General features: G+C 34.8%; 1 protein-coding gene across 3 annotated transcripts in view; it reads left to right on the forward strand.

Moving 5' to 3' along the window:
- AGL (amylo-alpha-1,6-glucosidase and 4-alpha-glucanotransferase) overlaps nucleotides 1–16,626 on the forward strand; it is a 39,482-nt gene that overhangs the window by 11,720 nt on the left and 11,136 nt on the right. The window contains exons 11-26 of one of the 3 annotated variants that reach the window (XM_072867126.1): nucleotides 303–442; nucleotides 2,889–3,076; nucleotides 4,634–4,757; nucleotides 5,333–5,496; nucleotides 6,049–6,150; nucleotides 6,410–6,562; nucleotides 6,643–6,793; nucleotides 7,963–8,087; nucleotides 8,200–8,312; nucleotides 8,439–8,573; nucleotides 9,082–9,212; nucleotides 9,799–9,935; nucleotides 11,670–11,803; nucleotides 12,958–13,133; nucleotides 14,921–15,023; nucleotides 16,244–16,469. In XM_072867126.1, the coding sequence (XP_072723227.1) occupies nucleotides 303–442; nucleotides 2,889–3,076; nucleotides 4,634–4,757; nucleotides 5,333–5,496; nucleotides 6,049–6,150; nucleotides 6,410–6,562; nucleotides 6,643–6,793; nucleotides 7,963–8,087; nucleotides 8,200–8,312; nucleotides 8,439–8,573; nucleotides 9,082–9,212; nucleotides 9,799–9,935; nucleotides 11,670–11,803; nucleotides 12,958–13,133; nucleotides 14,921–15,023; nucleotides 16,244–16,469 (2,302 nt within the window). Of the gene's footprint in view, nucleotides 1–302; nucleotides 443–2,888; nucleotides 3,077–4,146; nucleotides 4,271–4,633; nucleotides 4,758–5,332; nucleotides 5,497–6,048; nucleotides 6,151–6,409; nucleotides 6,563–6,642; nucleotides 6,794–7,962; nucleotides 8,088–8,199; nucleotides 8,313–8,438; nucleotides 8,574–9,081; nucleotides 9,213–9,798; nucleotides 9,936–11,669; nucleotides 11,804–12,957; nucleotides 13,134–14,920; nucleotides 15,024–16,243; nucleotides 16,470–16,626 lie in introns of all 3 variants that reach the window. The other 2 variants (XM_072867128.1, XM_072867129.1) reach the window with 2 other exon arrangements.

A 16,626-nucleotide genomic window follows, 5' to 3' on the forward strand; every position in this document is an offset into this window, starting at 1 on the left:
ACAACAAAAGTTTACACATTTCAAGTTTGTTGTAGTTGATGCCACTCATGTATCTGAAGGGCTAGGGCTTTAATCTTACACTACCAGCTGACACCAAGGTAGTGGCAACACCTGTCCTGTCTCCTTAAAGACATGCTACAAAATAGAAGACTCCCTATCACTTATAGTCTAGCAGCTGGGGAGTTTTTTGTATCTGTTTTATCTACAAGCCAGTTCATAGCACATATTAAAATATCAGACAATCAATTTCAGCTTAGGTTACCTTACTACTTTTTTTTTTTAATTGCCTGTCTATTCCGTAGGTATTTTACTTATCCATTCAAAGAGCTGACTGTGGAGGAAGAAGAAACTATGATACATCAGCCAGATAAAGCTTGTTATTTCATGGCTCATAATGGCTGGGTTATGGGAGATGATCCTCTTAGAAACTTTGCAGAACCAGGTTTGTAAAAGAACTTTGAATCATCTAACAAACTTTTTGATATTCTAACCAAAGCAAAAAGGATTCTATTTAATCAGTCTTGTTTCCAGATGTATTCCTATGAAGCTGCAGAGTAGCATATAGATACTCAGTTTATAGTACTTTTATTTCGCATTCAGCATACAGATCAACTGTAACAACTGGGATTTGAGGTACAGTTTTGCAAGATTTGAGAGAGAAATTACCAGATTTCTGCCACTGAAGTGGGAACATCCTGCCTCCCCACTTCTGTCATTGTCTTTGCTTACTTTGTACTTTGTTCCATCACCACTGCTTGTTGGCATTTCTGTAAGACAATGACAGTGTGGCAGAAAACTAATGCAATAAAAAGATGGATAGTATTTTACTGCATTAGTGAGCAAAAACTGGATCCTTGAAAGGTCCAGTGAGTGGCAGACAGGCAGTCAAGAGGTGACCCAGTTAATCCAAAATAAGTGTGCAGATTACTTGTGAAGGTAAGATAGGATATGAATTCACCATGCACTAAAATATTGTATTCTAACTCCTTTGAGGACAGCATTGGTAACCAATAAAAGCAAGGTTGGACAACTCTTGTTTTCAGAGTAGTCATTCACTTTGTAAACTGAATCGAACAAAGGCCAGTTTAATTCTAATGAAAAATACCTATCTACGAGTTTGAGTCTGCTTTAAAAGCTAATCTAATTGATACTCCAGAGTGATCTGGAGTTAGCAAACACCTCATTTCTGCAAAATAATCTACAGCCCTTTCACTGCTTTTTATTTACTTTTTTTCCTCCTTCACAAGGATGAAGGTAACATGTTTCAAGGGTGTTTTCGTTCAGTTGCCTTTCAGCTAATTGCCCTTTCTTCTGGGCAGACTGTTGTATTTTTTTCCTTCAGTCACTGGCTTTAGTTAGCATATCTAACTTCCATTACCGAGTTTTCTCTCTTAATTCGTCTGTAGCTTTTTGAGTGCTTTATACTTGTATACCTTTGTTTTATGATACACATTATTTCAACTGAGAATACAGTGTGAAAAGATGATACATAAGGGCACAAATATAGGAATTGCAAAACAAATGCAGCTAGTTCTGTAAGTGGCCCTTAAAAAAATCATGGTGCACATCCAAAGAAGGCCAATTTTTCTCTCCATGTACCTATGTTGCCGTTAGTGAAGATAAAAGGTAGGCTGTGTTTAAGTGAATATTTTTGAAGTAGTGGTGACTTGCAGTCCCTGCTCTTTACTTACTAGTTGCTTACTCTTGTTGTGTGTCTTTCATTGTGTAGGCCAAATCACTTAGGTGTCCATAATGTGAGCCTTAGGAAACTAGTCTGGCTGAAAAATAATCTCTTTACTAAAGCGGGATTACTTTTCAGCTGAACAGATTTCCTGACCTAATTCAAGGTTCAACCACTAAAATAACTGTGGTGATGTATCAGTATAGCTGGTCTAGGAGTAACAGAAAGCAATGGAGTAGCTCTGTCTTACCCATCCTGAGTGGTGCCGACCCTGTTCATGCTTTGATCAGGTTTGCATAAGAAGGATATAAACAGACCTTCAGAAGTCTGATGGCTCAAAGATAATTGTATTTCTCTTATGTGGGATCTGATTATTGGCAGTTCCATGATTGTGCCTGGATATTACATGTTGCAAATAGTGTGGGGTTTTGGTGGTTTCATTTGTTTGTCTTTTAAATTATATCACTGCCATTGTCAAATACCTGATTTTTATAGGAGAGAAGTCACTTTTATTAGATATGACTGATTATTTAAGTCTTTGTCACAGTTAAACCTCTGTCAGTATATTCTGTGCAGTAAGTATATTACAGGTGAACTCAGATTTAAAAGGTTTTTTTAATTGATTGCATCAAAAAGAAGGCAAAAAATAGTATATGAAACTAGACTAGATGCAGGATAAATATTTTCATACATACAAAAATTATTCAGGGACTTTGTCCATTTAATTGACCTGCCTGCCTAAGTACTTCAGAAATTTGCCTTACATCATCACAGTCTGCTGTTAACAGAAGATGAAATTTTAAATTGTGGCTGTGGCAGTTATGGTAACACAGCGAGATGCTTTTGTGAATTTGGCCCATATAAACAACCAAACTACTGGTTTTGTTCATTTGTTTGCTGCTTTTTTCTTTTTTTTCCTAAAGTACAGTTTTTATACTACTTTGAAAAATTAAAAGGAATTTTATTTCAATCTGAAGAATTATTTCAGTATCACTATAGAAGTTAAATATTCCCTTGGAGTACTCTGAAATTATACATCAGTGTAGGGTATATAGATTTTGAGTTGATATGGTTATTGTTAGAATTTTTACTCTTCATCACAGTGTCATCCTACTCTTCAGCAGCAGAAAGTGAAATACCACATTTTAATCTTGGTGCACGTTCTATACTGTATATATATACTATAGTTAATTTATTTCCCTTACAGGTTCAAATGTTTACTTGAGAAGAGAGCTTATTTGCTGGGGAGACAGTGTGAAACTGCGTTATGGTAATAAACCTGAAGACTGCCCATACCTCTGGGCACATATGAAAAAATACACTGAAATCACTGCCAAATATTTCCATGGTGTTCGTCTTGACAACTGTCACTCAACACCTATTCATGTAGCGGAGGTACGCAAAATTAAGCATGTTTATAATAAAGCAGCTCTGTCTGTGAAATAAGTCCTGTACTGTTACTACAAAATCTTCAGGATCTACATGGCAGAGTTCAGCTGTCCAACCTCACAGCATAAGCAAGGTTTCTTGACCGGTGATGTTTAGATACGGTTTCAGCTACTTTAAACATTTACTAGAGTGATGTAGTTATTGTATCTTTCAATTCTCCACCTTAGCTGAAATATTGCGGATGCGGATGGACGGCTAACTTTTCCCTTATGTAGCAATGGACTTAATGCAATGACTGCCAATATTCAGTATGTCAGTTTTAGCTGGGGTCATTGCCAAGACTTGGTTGAAAGTCTTAGTGTTTCTTTGCTGTATATATTTTGCTATTGCTGAATTAAACAGGAAGTGTTTTACTTCCCAGAACTTAAAAGTTGGTAAAGAACACCTGCAGAAAGTTTAGTCTGGCAGGCTTATTGCTAAGATTAGTGCTTATTGTTTAACACAGAGCTGACTACATCCAGAAATTGTACTTACATGGTAAATTAGCTTTAAATAGATTTGAGTAGTGCAGCTTGTTAGTGCTTAGTCTTAGCTTGGTTACAGAACTTACCTAAATCTATGAAGAGCTCTCTAAAACAAGTTGATTTGCCCACACAAAAGTTGTAAGTGGCTCTTAAATGCAGCCATTTCAGAATTTCTGCCATTCTTTCATTTATTGTTCCTATTTTTGCAATGGTAACTTTGAAGGCTTAAACTGAAGTTCTCCTCAGATTTCTTACTTTAACAGGTATCTCTCTTATCCAACCTTTGTTCTTGCATTTTGAGTTAAGATTTTGTTTAAAAACAAAGTTGTAATTAGCTTAAAGTATTCAGAGAATTTCCTAGAATTACTCAGTCCATAAATAATATCTGTAAAATACAAACATGGTTTTATGAATGTTACCTGTTGTTAATATTTTTTTAATGAACTGTGTATATGAACGACTCGTTTATGTTTGGTTAACATTCATGTTAATGATTGCATATACGTAGCTGACAATGGATGTCTTGCATTAAAAATGTATTATGATCTATAGGAGATGCTAGCAACAGCCAGATCAGTCAGACCTAATCTTTATGTGATAGCTGAACTCTTCACGGGCAGTGAGTACATTGACAATGTTTTTGTCAACCGCCTGGGAATTACCAGCCTGATTAGAGGTACAATAAGCAGTTGAAAATTATGTAGGATTGTTGTGTATGGTTTGGAGTTTTAAATGTGAAACTAACATTGGTATGCTTTTTTATTTTTCTTACACATTCATGTTCTTTGCTTATGCAATTACCTTTCCTTCTTCATGTTCTATTTAACTTCTCCTGTGTTGTATGCTAATTCTTGATTGTGCTTGTGTTTGTGTGTCCTCTTCTGTATAACAACTTTTTTTGTTCCTTAATTTTTGCTTTCTATTTGTCTTTGCTGCATGGCATTTTCCTATTGTCCAATCCCTGCCCAGCTTTGAAACTTGTCCTTTTTTGTATCTACCTTTCCCCTTTCTGTGGCTTTTTTGGCTGTGCTTTTTGCAGTACATGCTGGACACAGCTAGAAAATTGCAAGCCGATTTGTATGTAGTGGCTGAACTGTTCACAGGAAATGAGGAGCTGGACAATATCTTTGTGAATAGGCTGGGCATTACCTCCTTAATAAGAGGTAGGCTTGCTCTGTGTGTGGTCTCTTTCCAACGAGAGATTATAGGTGATGTGCTTTTTCCAAGGAAAAGGTTTCTTCTGGATTATGCACTTTTAATTTCATACTCCATGTAATCAGAAATATATTGTAACTTTTTTGATACTCAGCAGAAAATACAGTACTAGCTGTAAAATAAGAGAAGTTTATTATACATCCTGCATTAGTTTACAGAAGGTTGAATATTTCACTGTTATTCTAGCAAGAGAAAAAGAAGTTGTAGCACGGTTCTGCTATGCAAGTGCTGCATCACGTCTGATTTTTGTTGCATGAGTTTCTTAAAGCCTATGAGAAACCGTTTCAGATCTCTGCTTTTTTCTCCCTTTTTTCCCCTTACCTTTCTCTACCTTCATATATTATAGTAAATAGAATACTCCAAGGTTGTGTATCCGCATTGGAGAATATAGTTTTAATGTGATTTTTTAAAATGATTGAACACACCAAAATAACAACTGTAAAATGCTGCATTAACATCTTTGTGCATGCTGTACTCTATGGTAGTTATTCTTACGCAAACACTTACCTATTTTGTTCTTTAGAGGCAATGACTGCTTATAATAGCCATGAAGAGGGAAGGTTAGTTTATCGTTTTGGAGGTGAACCTGTTGGCTCTTTTGTTCAGCCACGTTTGAGGCCTTTGATGCCAGCTATTGCTCATGCACTGTTTATGGATATTACACATGATAATGAATGTCCAATTCAGGTGAGCACCTAACCCGAAAACCAAAGTTTACATTTAATGTTTTCTGAATTGGTATTTCTGAACCATGGGAGAGCTTGGTGCAATCTGGATGTTTTTCCTGAGTGATATTTAGGAAAAATGTGTTTCAGATCTTCAAGTTTTCATGCAGAGAATAAAATTTTATAACAACTCCCTCTGACGTTCAAGATTTTGTCTTTCAAGGGAAAAAGTATATAAAGCTACTTAATGAGCTGTTTTGATTCTTTCATTCTAGCTACTATAAGTGGTTCTGTCTCTGCTTGTTAACCTGTTCTCCTAAGCTCCTGTTTTACAGGAGAGAATGAGAGAGAATGGTAGGAATTGGACTGCTTATTTTTGAGGGTTTCTCTTAAGTTGCTTTTGTTAGTGCGTTTGTAGGAATTTCTTTCAATAATTCTATTGTGATTGAGAAAATGATGATTCTGTGATTAGCAATTCCTCTGTTAAACTGAGTATATCTTCTGTATACTGAATTGGGAGGGATGAATTGTGTCTCTTTTTCACTATTTATTACCTATTTATTTTTTAATGTAGCACCGATCCGCATATGATGCTCTTCCTAGTGCAATGATTGTTTCCATGGCATGCTGTGCTACAGGAAGCACCAAAGGCTATGATGAACTAGTACCACACCAGGTATGTGTCTACAGTTTAACTCCTAAGTTACTTTTAAAAATGTAAACTTTATTCTTGTCCTAGGACGTATATTTTAACGTTGTTTATTTGAAATTCCAAGCAGTTTACTAGCTGGCATTACTTCAGATTGTCCAATTTCATATGAAACTTGAATTGATTATATAGTTGAGACCTCCAGCTGGTTTTATTTTTGATTTGGTGGGTTTTGTTTTTTTTTCCAGAGTAGTTGATATTTGCTTGAATCTTAATTTCTTTACAGATATCTGTGGTATCTGAAGAGAGGTTTTATGCAAAATGGAATCCAGCAGCACACCTGGCTTCTGGTGAAATTAATTTCCAAACAGGAATTCTAGCAGGAAGGCTGGCCATAAACAAGCTGCATCAGGAGCTGGGGGCTAAAGGCTTTAATCAGGCAAGAAGTGAGGGTAACATTGTGATTGCTCCATATTTATGTTCTGAGTGAGCACAGTTGCAATGGTATGTCTCTTCTAGGTGTATGTAGATCAAGTTGATGAAGATATAGTGGCAGTGACAAGACATTGTCCTAACACACACCAGTCTGTTGTGGCTGTAAGTCGAACTGCTTTCAGGGATCCTAAAACTTCCTTCTACAGTAAAGAAGTACCTGAAATGTGTATCCCAGGTAATCAGATTTCTTTTCAAGAGATGGCAGGTGTACAAAAAAATTCAAGTTATTCTAATTCCATACTTTTTAACTTCTTAACACATGAAATCAATATGAGAATTTTCAGTATATAACACTCCTTTTATATGTACTAACATGCATGCACCGAAAGTGATTAAAGGAACAATAACAAACTTGCCTTGCTTAGTGTCTTCAAAGGCATTCATATTGAGTATACTTCCTGCTATAAGCTCCCCATGAGGGTGTGGTTTTATTTACTGTCTTGTTTGTGAACTGGTAAGAGATGGTTAACAGCAAGATGGTTAATTGTTCAGAGTTGGGGCGGGGATTACTATTTATTAAGTGTTATACTGGGGAAAAAGGCTAAAATCTTACCATATTTGTTGATGTCATCGCTATTCAGCTTTTATATATAACTATTTTTGTGTTTTTAAAATACGTCTTAATAAGAAACAACATTGTAATGCGTAAGTTAATACAAAGATAGGTAATGCATGCATAATATTAATTAAATATGCAAAGTATTTACTATACTTAATAGTAGCAAAGTATAACGGCTTTTACATATTACCTGGCCATATTTCTGAAGAGAAGCTTTCCAAACTGGCTTTTTAAGTATACTCAATTCTTTGAGTGTATGCGTGTGCCTGTTTTAAAGTCAGTCACACTATATGTCAAGACATTTACGAGTGCTGCAAGACATGCATAGCTTAGTTTGTAGATTACTGAAAGGAGAGAGAAAATTAGAAAATTTGAATATTAATATAAGTTGTTACACTTTTAAGATAAACCATCTGTAGCTGCAGTCTAGAAACCAATCTAATAAAGTCTCCAAAAAGATAATAAAGTAACTAACAGAGATGGCGATCAGTAAAAGACAGGTTGTAATTCATTAATTGTTGACTGATTTTTATGGTTAATTTATTATAAAATAACAAAATTGCAGTTTTAAATGCAATACAGCCAATGAACATGTAATGAATATTTATAGGATATTTAAAATATTTCCCCATATGTTTTGTCACGTTTGGTGGTTCTTTAGCTGTACAACTGAGACTTGTATTTTGAATATTTATGTTTTTAGTTTTAGGTTTTGCTTCATGTTTTCAAAAGAATCACTTTTAAGTTAAAGTATCTTAACACCTACAACATGATTTAACTTTTAGGAAAAATAGAAGAAGTAGTACTTGAGGCTAGGACTATTGAGAGAAGTGCTAGTCCTTACAAAAAAGATGAACATTTTATAAATGGATTGCCTAATTTCACAATGGAACTCAGAGAGCATATCCAGGTAATTAGCCTCCTTCACCCATGTTCTGATGTAATATTTTGTAATTTGTGATATTTTATATTAGAAAAAAGATACTGAATTTCACAATTGCAAATGTGCTTTCTTTTCTAAGATTAAAGACAGTAAAATTATAAAGCAAGCTGGAACTGCCATAAAAGGGCCAAATGAATTTGTTCAAGAAATAGAATTTGAAAAATTAACACCAGGAAGTGTAATAGTATTCAGGTACGTTATTATAATTGCCAAATGGCTGTGTTAGTTAAAATAGAATGATAGGATTCTTTGTTTTGAAACTTGGGAATAGTTATTGTAAGTGCTACATTTCTATAAGTTATACATTCATATTTACAGAGTCAGTCTTGACCCAAAGGCACAAGAGGCTGTTGGTGTACTCCGCAATCATTTGATCCAGTTCAGCCCTCATTTTAAATCTGGAAGTCTTCCTGATGATCATTCAGCACCTATATTAAAAACATTATTTTCTTCGTGAGTATTCTTTAAGTTTCTGAAGTAGAACAGAGAGTTACAGTGGGAGCAAAGAACAGTCTATAAACTTAAAGTGAGGATTTTTTTTTGATGTTGTTACTACGGATGGATTTGGATTGTCAGAGTGCAATAAAAACTCTGAGATATTCTTTTTATATACATGATACTAATCAGGGTTAATACTTAAACTTCCTAGACTCTTTTGCTCATGTTCTGTGTAATTGCTGCTTAAAGTAGACTTACTAACATGGAGTGCTTGTCAGTGTTGGGTTATGATTGTTTGGGGTTTGTACTTAATACTGTGTTTCTAAATAAATACCGAAACATCTGAGCAGAACATCTGCAAAATCAGGCTCTTAATTTCCAAGATTAAGTGGTGAGAGAGTTGTATATCTTTAATTATTTTAATGTAAGTCTGAAACAAGAATTGTTTGTGAAATCCTTTTTCTATTTCTCTACTAATGTTCCTTTTGGGTTTAGAAATTTTTTTTCTCCACTGTTTTTTCAGTATTGCATCTAAACTAACTTTGGCTGACCTAAATCAAGTACTGTATAGGTGTGAGGCAGAAGAACAAGAAGATGGTGGAGGTTGTTACAATATACCAAACTGGTCACCACTGAAGTATGCGGGCCTCCAAGGTAATAGTTTCAGCATTCCTCTTTCTGTCAAGAAAAAGTGTAAAATAGAGCTGCTCAATCTAGATCATACCTTAATACTATTTTATGGCTAGTGCCATTGTTTGGATAAAAACCAGTAAGGTTTTCTTCCGCTTGACCATGCTACTAATCAGTGTTGTACCCAGGAAATCACATACTAAAACAAGAACCCTCTCTTTTGATACTCTGGGCTGCAAAATTAAGTTTTCATGTGTTTTAACACCAATGCCCTTGCTTTTAAAATAAAAAGAAAATAGATATACCTCCAGTGAAAAGTCACATTAATTAAACCCTAGACATTACTAGATTACTGAGGAGTGTCAATCATTTATCAAATGTATTAATTCCACCATGCTAGTTATTCCACAATAATTTTCATAACTGTCTAGGATGTACACTGAGGAAACTACAGTTGACTTGGATCCTAACTAATTCTGCAGATCAAAAGAAGTAATACAGTTAAATCTACTTAAAGCATCTGTTGTTGTGTGCCTTTTCCTCCTGAATTGTAATTACTGTTTGTGATAATGGTGTGTCTTTTAATACAGAGTTGGGTTTGTATCTTCAGGGTTAATGTCCGTGATGGCAGACATTAGGCCAAAGAATGATTTGGGTCATCCATTTTGTGATAATTTAAGGTCTGGAGACTGGATGATTGATTACGTCAGTAATCGTCTCATTTCACGTGCAGGAGCCTGTGCTGAAGTGAGTAAAAAATACTTATTTGGTGACTTTGGGTTTTTAAATTACTAGTTTGTTTCCTTTTCAATTAGTGGTATATTTTTAAATTCAGTCTGTCTAGAACATATTTCTTGTCTAGGCAATTTCTTCTAGGAGATTAAACCGTAAATATGTTTTTCTTCCCTCTCCTCAATCCTATTTAAGAACAGACTGCAAAAGGGAAGTGAAAAGTATGTAGGGCGTGGAGGAGTTGTTAGCTCTTACATAAAGGCCTGCAGGGGTCCTTCCCTGTTTGTTTATTACTTTTCCTCAAATAAAAATGAAGTAACCTTTTTTTTTAAGTAAGTACTTTCAAAAGAGGGCCTAAATACTGCTTAGGCATGCATGATTATGGTATATTAAGATTGCACAGTCAAGCACTGAGAAGATAGGAATTACCGAGATTCAAGTTACCTGTATAGCCGCGTTACAATACAGTCCTTTTTCTTTGTCCTTTTCTTTCTTTGTCATATTTTATTTTCCTGCATGGCAATTGCTTTATTCATTTCACAAGATGAAGACCTGATTTGTGTAACTTACATAATGAATACAATAATAAAGGCTTTAGCATTCTTACTTCATTTTGTTCCTGAAGTCAAGTGTAGTGATATAAAGCAGAAGAATGGATAAAGCAGTCTAATGTTGTACTGAAGTGAATGCTGAATCTGACCTCAGAGGGGGAGCTTTTCTGGAAGGGAAGTTAGTCTGATACTTGCCAGATTTTCTGTTGTTCAAAGACTGCTGCTTATTTTTTCTGTGGGGTTTTTTTTTTGAGTTCTTAATTTGTAGTGTCTCATTCTGTTTTGCAGAAAGCACAGGGTACCTATAGCTATACTGAAATCACATGAAACTAAACTTTACAATTTCACTGTTTACATAAGTAATTTTCCCTTCGTAATTTCCAGGTTAAAAGTTATAGTGTCATCATGTAATATACTGACACGTACTTTCTTCATCTGTGCAGTCTTCATCTGCAAGGTTTAAATCCTTAGTGACTTTCTAGTAAGTTTTCATGATGTTCTTTGGTAGTTCTAGAAGGAAAGAAGAGAAATACTTAACAGGTTTCAAACATTTTGCAGTGACACAAGGATGGTGATGAAGCTCCAGAATCCTGAGCCCTAGACCTAGATCTGCAGTCATTTGCACTAGTGGCCATACATAATTTAGCCTTCTGATAATTTTTCTATCTCTGGTCTCAAGCTTCACCTCTTCAGTCCTGTCTTTTTAAGCAATGAGAAACCTCCTTCCCACACTTGGGTCATAGTGATGCCTTTTCAGTTGCAGCTTTCCTTTGCTACTAAGTTTTAATAACCTCTTTGTGATAATCTTCTCTTTTTTTGTTTTTTCCTACAAGACTAGCAAAATATAATCTCTTTCTATAGTTGATATTCTTGCTCATTTATGTCATAGTACAGATATAGTACAGATTTTTCCCTACTACTTTTCTCAGAGTTCATCTCTCTCAGCTGAAATTTTGGAGCAGGAGGGTACAGCAATTCTACCACAAATATCTAGCATGGACAGCTTCTTAGACATGAATGGTTGCATGCTAGTGGTGGTGTTAATAACTGAAGATAACCTCATCTTTATGGTGGTCGAGCATAACTTGGGTGTAATAAATGTACAAAAACTGTGACATACTTTAACTAGATGGATTGTGAAAGCGCTGGGTTTTGAATCCTAGTGTTATCAAGTTCTAATTATATTGGTTTTTTATAGGTTGGTAAGTGGTTGAAGGCCATGTTTGTTTACCTAAAGAGAATTCCACGTTACCTCATCCCGTGTTACTTTGATGCCATATTAGTGGGTGCATACACAACGCTTCTGGATGTGGGATGGCATCAGATGTCTAGGTATGCTTGGCATATTAGAGCTATAGAGATATCTGTATATATACCTTTTAAGTTTTATCTGCTGGAGTGTGTAACTTGAATATTTTCATACTCGTCCAATGTAAAAGGGTAAAACTGGTAGTGAATATCAAATTCATCTTCTAATGGTGGTGGTTTGAAAGGTTGAGAGTTCAGACGTCTATCCAGGGTTTGAATTTATAACTACTGTTGGCATTGTGCAGTAGGAGGAGGAAACCTTAAGGCAGCATTTTTTTGCCAGGCTTTAGAAACTTTTTTTGCTATAATTTCAGTAGAACTGCAATGATTTCTTAAAGTTCAGAGAAAAAAGAAAATACCAGATTGTACTTGAGGCTGATGTGTTGTTCAACATTTCTTCTCTAACACAGCTAAATATCCTTCATTATCTGAGCACTTTGCTTAGTTCTGGAAATAACTGTTTAATCTTCAGTGTCTGCTGCTCCTTTGTTTCTTGGAAAGGGAAGGGAGATTGTTTGATGCAGGCTTTATTCTAGCTATGAACATTCTGAACAAATCAGTATTATTTTGTAGAAATACAGATGTTAAAATGGGCATAGAATTTGGTATGGCTGTGAAATCATGTGGAAAGTAGTATATCTTATGGAAAAAATGCTTGGAGATTAACTAATCAGGAATGCAGGTTGCATTATTTTAGACAATGTGTTAAGCAATTTATTGATTTACAGGTTTTTTAATATACGAATATATATAAAAATGTGGCCATCTTTAAAAATACTGACTACATTTGATAGAAACTTTTGTTCATAGTAAAATATCTTTTATCATATTTTTGAGGTCTTAGGTCTGTATGTAGGCATGAAGTAAACCAAACTAATTCCCTTTTTTTTTACCCTTTTAGGGTAAAAAAGTATTTGACATAAACACTCCCATTGGCATTAATAAATTAAAATTTAAGGCTAACATTGGGCACTCATTTTGGGGAAAAAAGTTATTTAAAATTAAAGCTTATGTACAAAATTAGTTAATGCAAAATATTAATATTAACTCATTGTTAGTTTATTATATTTATTATGCATAATACTTATAATAATCTTCTGTAAATGAAAAAGGGTACATTTTATAGACTGATATTGCTGAATGCAAAGTTATCTTAATTTAATTATGTTGAATTACAGCTTTGTGCAGAATGGATCAACATTTGTTAAACACCTTTCCTTGGGTTCAGTCCAGATGTGTGGGATAGGAAAATATTCTTGTCTGCCAGATCTGTCTCCTTCCTTACATGATGTTCCCTATAGGATGAATGAGATTACAAATGAGAAAGAACAGTGTTGTGTTTCCTTGGCAGCTGGTAAGTGAGGACAACAATAAAAAAAAAAAAGAAGTCTTCCAAAATAGTTAAACTGTTTTTAGTAACTATATTAAGATTGTCTCCATTGTGCTTGGGATCCATATGTCAGCAACCATGTATAAAATGTAGGCAGCAGTTTTCCTCACTTTCCCTCTGTGTTTTAACTTGTGTTTAAAATAAAAATTTGCCCATATTAAAAATACGGGAGTTTTGTCTAGCAGTACTTCTTGGGGAAAACCGTTTTGTTACTGCTCTTGGGGGGTGGGAAACTTAAACACACTTTATTTAGAGACATTTTTAGCTATATCCACTTTTATCATATATAGAGATCCACAAGTATGTTCTCTGTCTTTCTAGAAGACTTGCTTGAGATAAACTAAATCATATTATGCTAAATATATTTATCTCTTTTAAACATGAATTTAAGAACTGAATTGTAATGGAGTACAAGGGTGAATTTATTGTGTACAATTTCTCAGAAAAAGAACCGTTAGCAGACTAGAAGAACGCCTAACCTGAAACTGTCTCCAAAAGAAAAGAGCATAAAAGCAGTCAGCAAATAGTGTTTATACCTCTGAATGTTCTGCCAGCATCTGGCAGTCTTTGAATTGGGCACTTTCCTATGTCAAAAGTATTATCTTCTGTGTTTAGTGGCTTAGAATGAATTTATTTTTGTTTTGAGTTGGCCCATTCCTTTTCTGAAACCACAGAAACTTAACATCTACAGATTCTATGGCATCTGTGTCACTGGGGTGTTTATTTTCTTCTTTTTGCCATCTCTCTCTCTCTCTCATGGAATTTTATTGCTTTTAGTTCTTGTTTTTAGTAACATTCCATTTGCCTGCTTTAGTGTTACCTAGAAGCACTGAGGCATGTTGGTCATAAAGATTAATTATACTAAAGGGTTTGGTTTTAAATATTCCCTTCACATATTCACTGGTAGTTGTGTCTGTGAGATTTTTAACTTGTACATGGATTGTCATTCTCAAGTGCTGTTGCCATATACTATAAAATTGCAGAGGTGAGGAGGCCGTATTTGAGCATTAGCAAATACTTTGGAAAAGTGATAGACATAAAAATTTTGTTCTATCAAGCATGCGCAAGAGGCTGCTGTTTTGAAACTTAACTGTATGGAATTTTTTGTTTGTTAGATTAAAAAAGTTAATAAATGGAAGAAAAGACAAGGATGGGCCTTACTGTTGTAATTATTATGCTTTATAAGTCAGAATCATTCTTAAAGTTACATGTTGCAACGTCTGCAATAAGATGTAGTTCTAGAAGCTGCTGGAAAAGAGCAGCAGGATTCCTTTTGTAGTGGCTGAGAACAATTTTGGGCTGAAGAAATTCATAGCTCTCCAGTCTTATCCCCTTTATGCTACTGAGATGGCATGGCTCTCATACATAAACTCTTGCCAACAAAGCATTATAAATCTTGTCATAGTTCTGGCTTTTTGTTTGTTAGTTTTCTTTCTGCTTCTTTTAATTAAAGGATGGCACTTGGTTAAGTTACAAAGTGATTTAATAAAAATTTAAATGTGACTGTGTTACTGATATAAGAAATTCTGTTGTGTGATCTTGAAATTCTAGAAGATAACTTCTAAAATGAGATTTTATTTCATTTTTTCAAGAACTTGGTCTAGAAGATTGTTTACTTTATAATTTTTTTTCCTAGATTAAGATATTTAAACGTGAATATATTTTTACTTCTGGTTATTTTATACACATATGTGTGCTTGGAGACTTCTGCCATATCAATAAATGAGATGAACAATGACTTTTTTTTTCAGGTTTACCTCACTTTTCTTCTGGAATTTTTCGTTCTTGGGGAAGGGATACCTTTATTGCACTGAGAGGTCTAATGTTAGTTACTGGGCGCTATCTAGAAGCGAGGTAAGACTGACTTATGCTTAGTTTTTACTGGTTTTGCAGGTAGTTAGGAAAAAGGCATGCTCTCAAAACCTGAGATTACACACAAGCTGTTAGAAACAGTTGATGTGCAGTATAAAACTTTAATGGCCCTATACGGATTTGGGAGTTCTCTCTAAGTGGGATTAAGAATACTACTAAAATGATTATCTTCTGCTTTCTTAGCACTGATATGAAGCTGATGTTCTGTATAGATAAGGTAGTTTTAACCCCTGTAACGCTACTGCTTGTCCTTAAACAAAGTGATTGTGTTTCATGTGCTTGCTTCATTGTTGCTGAGCAATAATTTCAAAATTATTTATTTCAAAATTTGAAGTAGCAAGAGAATACTGTTTTAATCAGAAAGGTATGATTGCATGCCTATTGTAAATTTTTTTGTAACTGTAGTATTTTTCTACTAATACTAGAAATCAGCTAATTGTGGATTGTTATAATGCGATATCTGTTTGTAAATGTCTAACCTGACAAACGAGCCAGATATCAAATCAATAGATCTGGCTTATATTTCCATTAATCTTTAAATTTGGGTGGAGCTCACCACATGATACATGCTAATTTTTATGTTTGTATTTATGCTGTTGTACATTTGGCCAACTATTGCCTTTCTCATGTAGTAAGATCTGCAGTCTACTAGTATGTTTATATTACTTTTTAAAGCTAGTTGGAATCCATGTTTTCTGCAAGGTATGCGCAACGGTTCTCAAATGAAACTTCTCATAACCTCAGTTGCTGTCATCTCTCTGTATTTTAATAGGAAATTCCCATCTACTCCTGCCCTCTGTCCCCATTCCACCCCACCCATCAGAATGGATACCAGGGTAATCATAAACAATGTCAATAAAAACCTTCCCTGTGACCTCAGTGGGATTTGGATTTAGGCTCTGTATCACTACCTATGAAAAAGCAAACTAGCTTTTCCGTATTAGCACGTTGCATGTTTTGTACAAACTGATTTAAATGTATTCATGTTGGGGAATTTGTAGGGAATAGATGACTTTACAATAAAAGAAGTTCATGCTAAATAAAGTAAATTATAGCTTTCAACAGCATTTTTGGCATCTGTCTTTAAGATTCTGTTTGTTTCCTTGCTATTACAGTAAACTTGTATGCTTTGTACTTAATACTTGGTCCCATAATGGCCTTGAAAGTAACTTAGTGAAGACGGTGTTTTTCTTTTGTTCTAGAAACATCATTTTAGCATTTGGTGGGACTTTAAGACATGGTCTCATTCCTAATCTGCTTGGCCAGGGGACACATGCCAGATATAACTGTCGTGATGCTGTATGGTGGTGGCTTCAGTGTATCCAGGACTACTGTAAAATTGTTCCAAACGGATTAGACATTCTCAGGTGTCCTGTTTCTAGGATGTACCCAAGAGATGACTCTTCTCCTCAGCCTGCAGGCACTATGGTAAAGATCACTTCTGATTTAAGTGCTTAACACAACTATAAATTTTTAATGAAAGGATGTAATTGTTCTAGCTACAAGAACCTGTCTCTATCTGTTGTTTATGGTGAGTGAAGTTTGACTATAGCACAAGAATTCCATATTTTAGGTACTTCTGACT

Source organism: Ciconia boyciana, chromosome 7 (assembly GCF_034638445.1).
Source record: "Ciconia boyciana chromosome 7, ASM3463844v1, whole genome shotgun sequence".
Taxonomy (NCBI): domain Eukaryota; kingdom Metazoa; phylum Chordata; class Aves; order Ciconiiformes; family Ciconiidae; genus Ciconia; species Ciconia boyciana.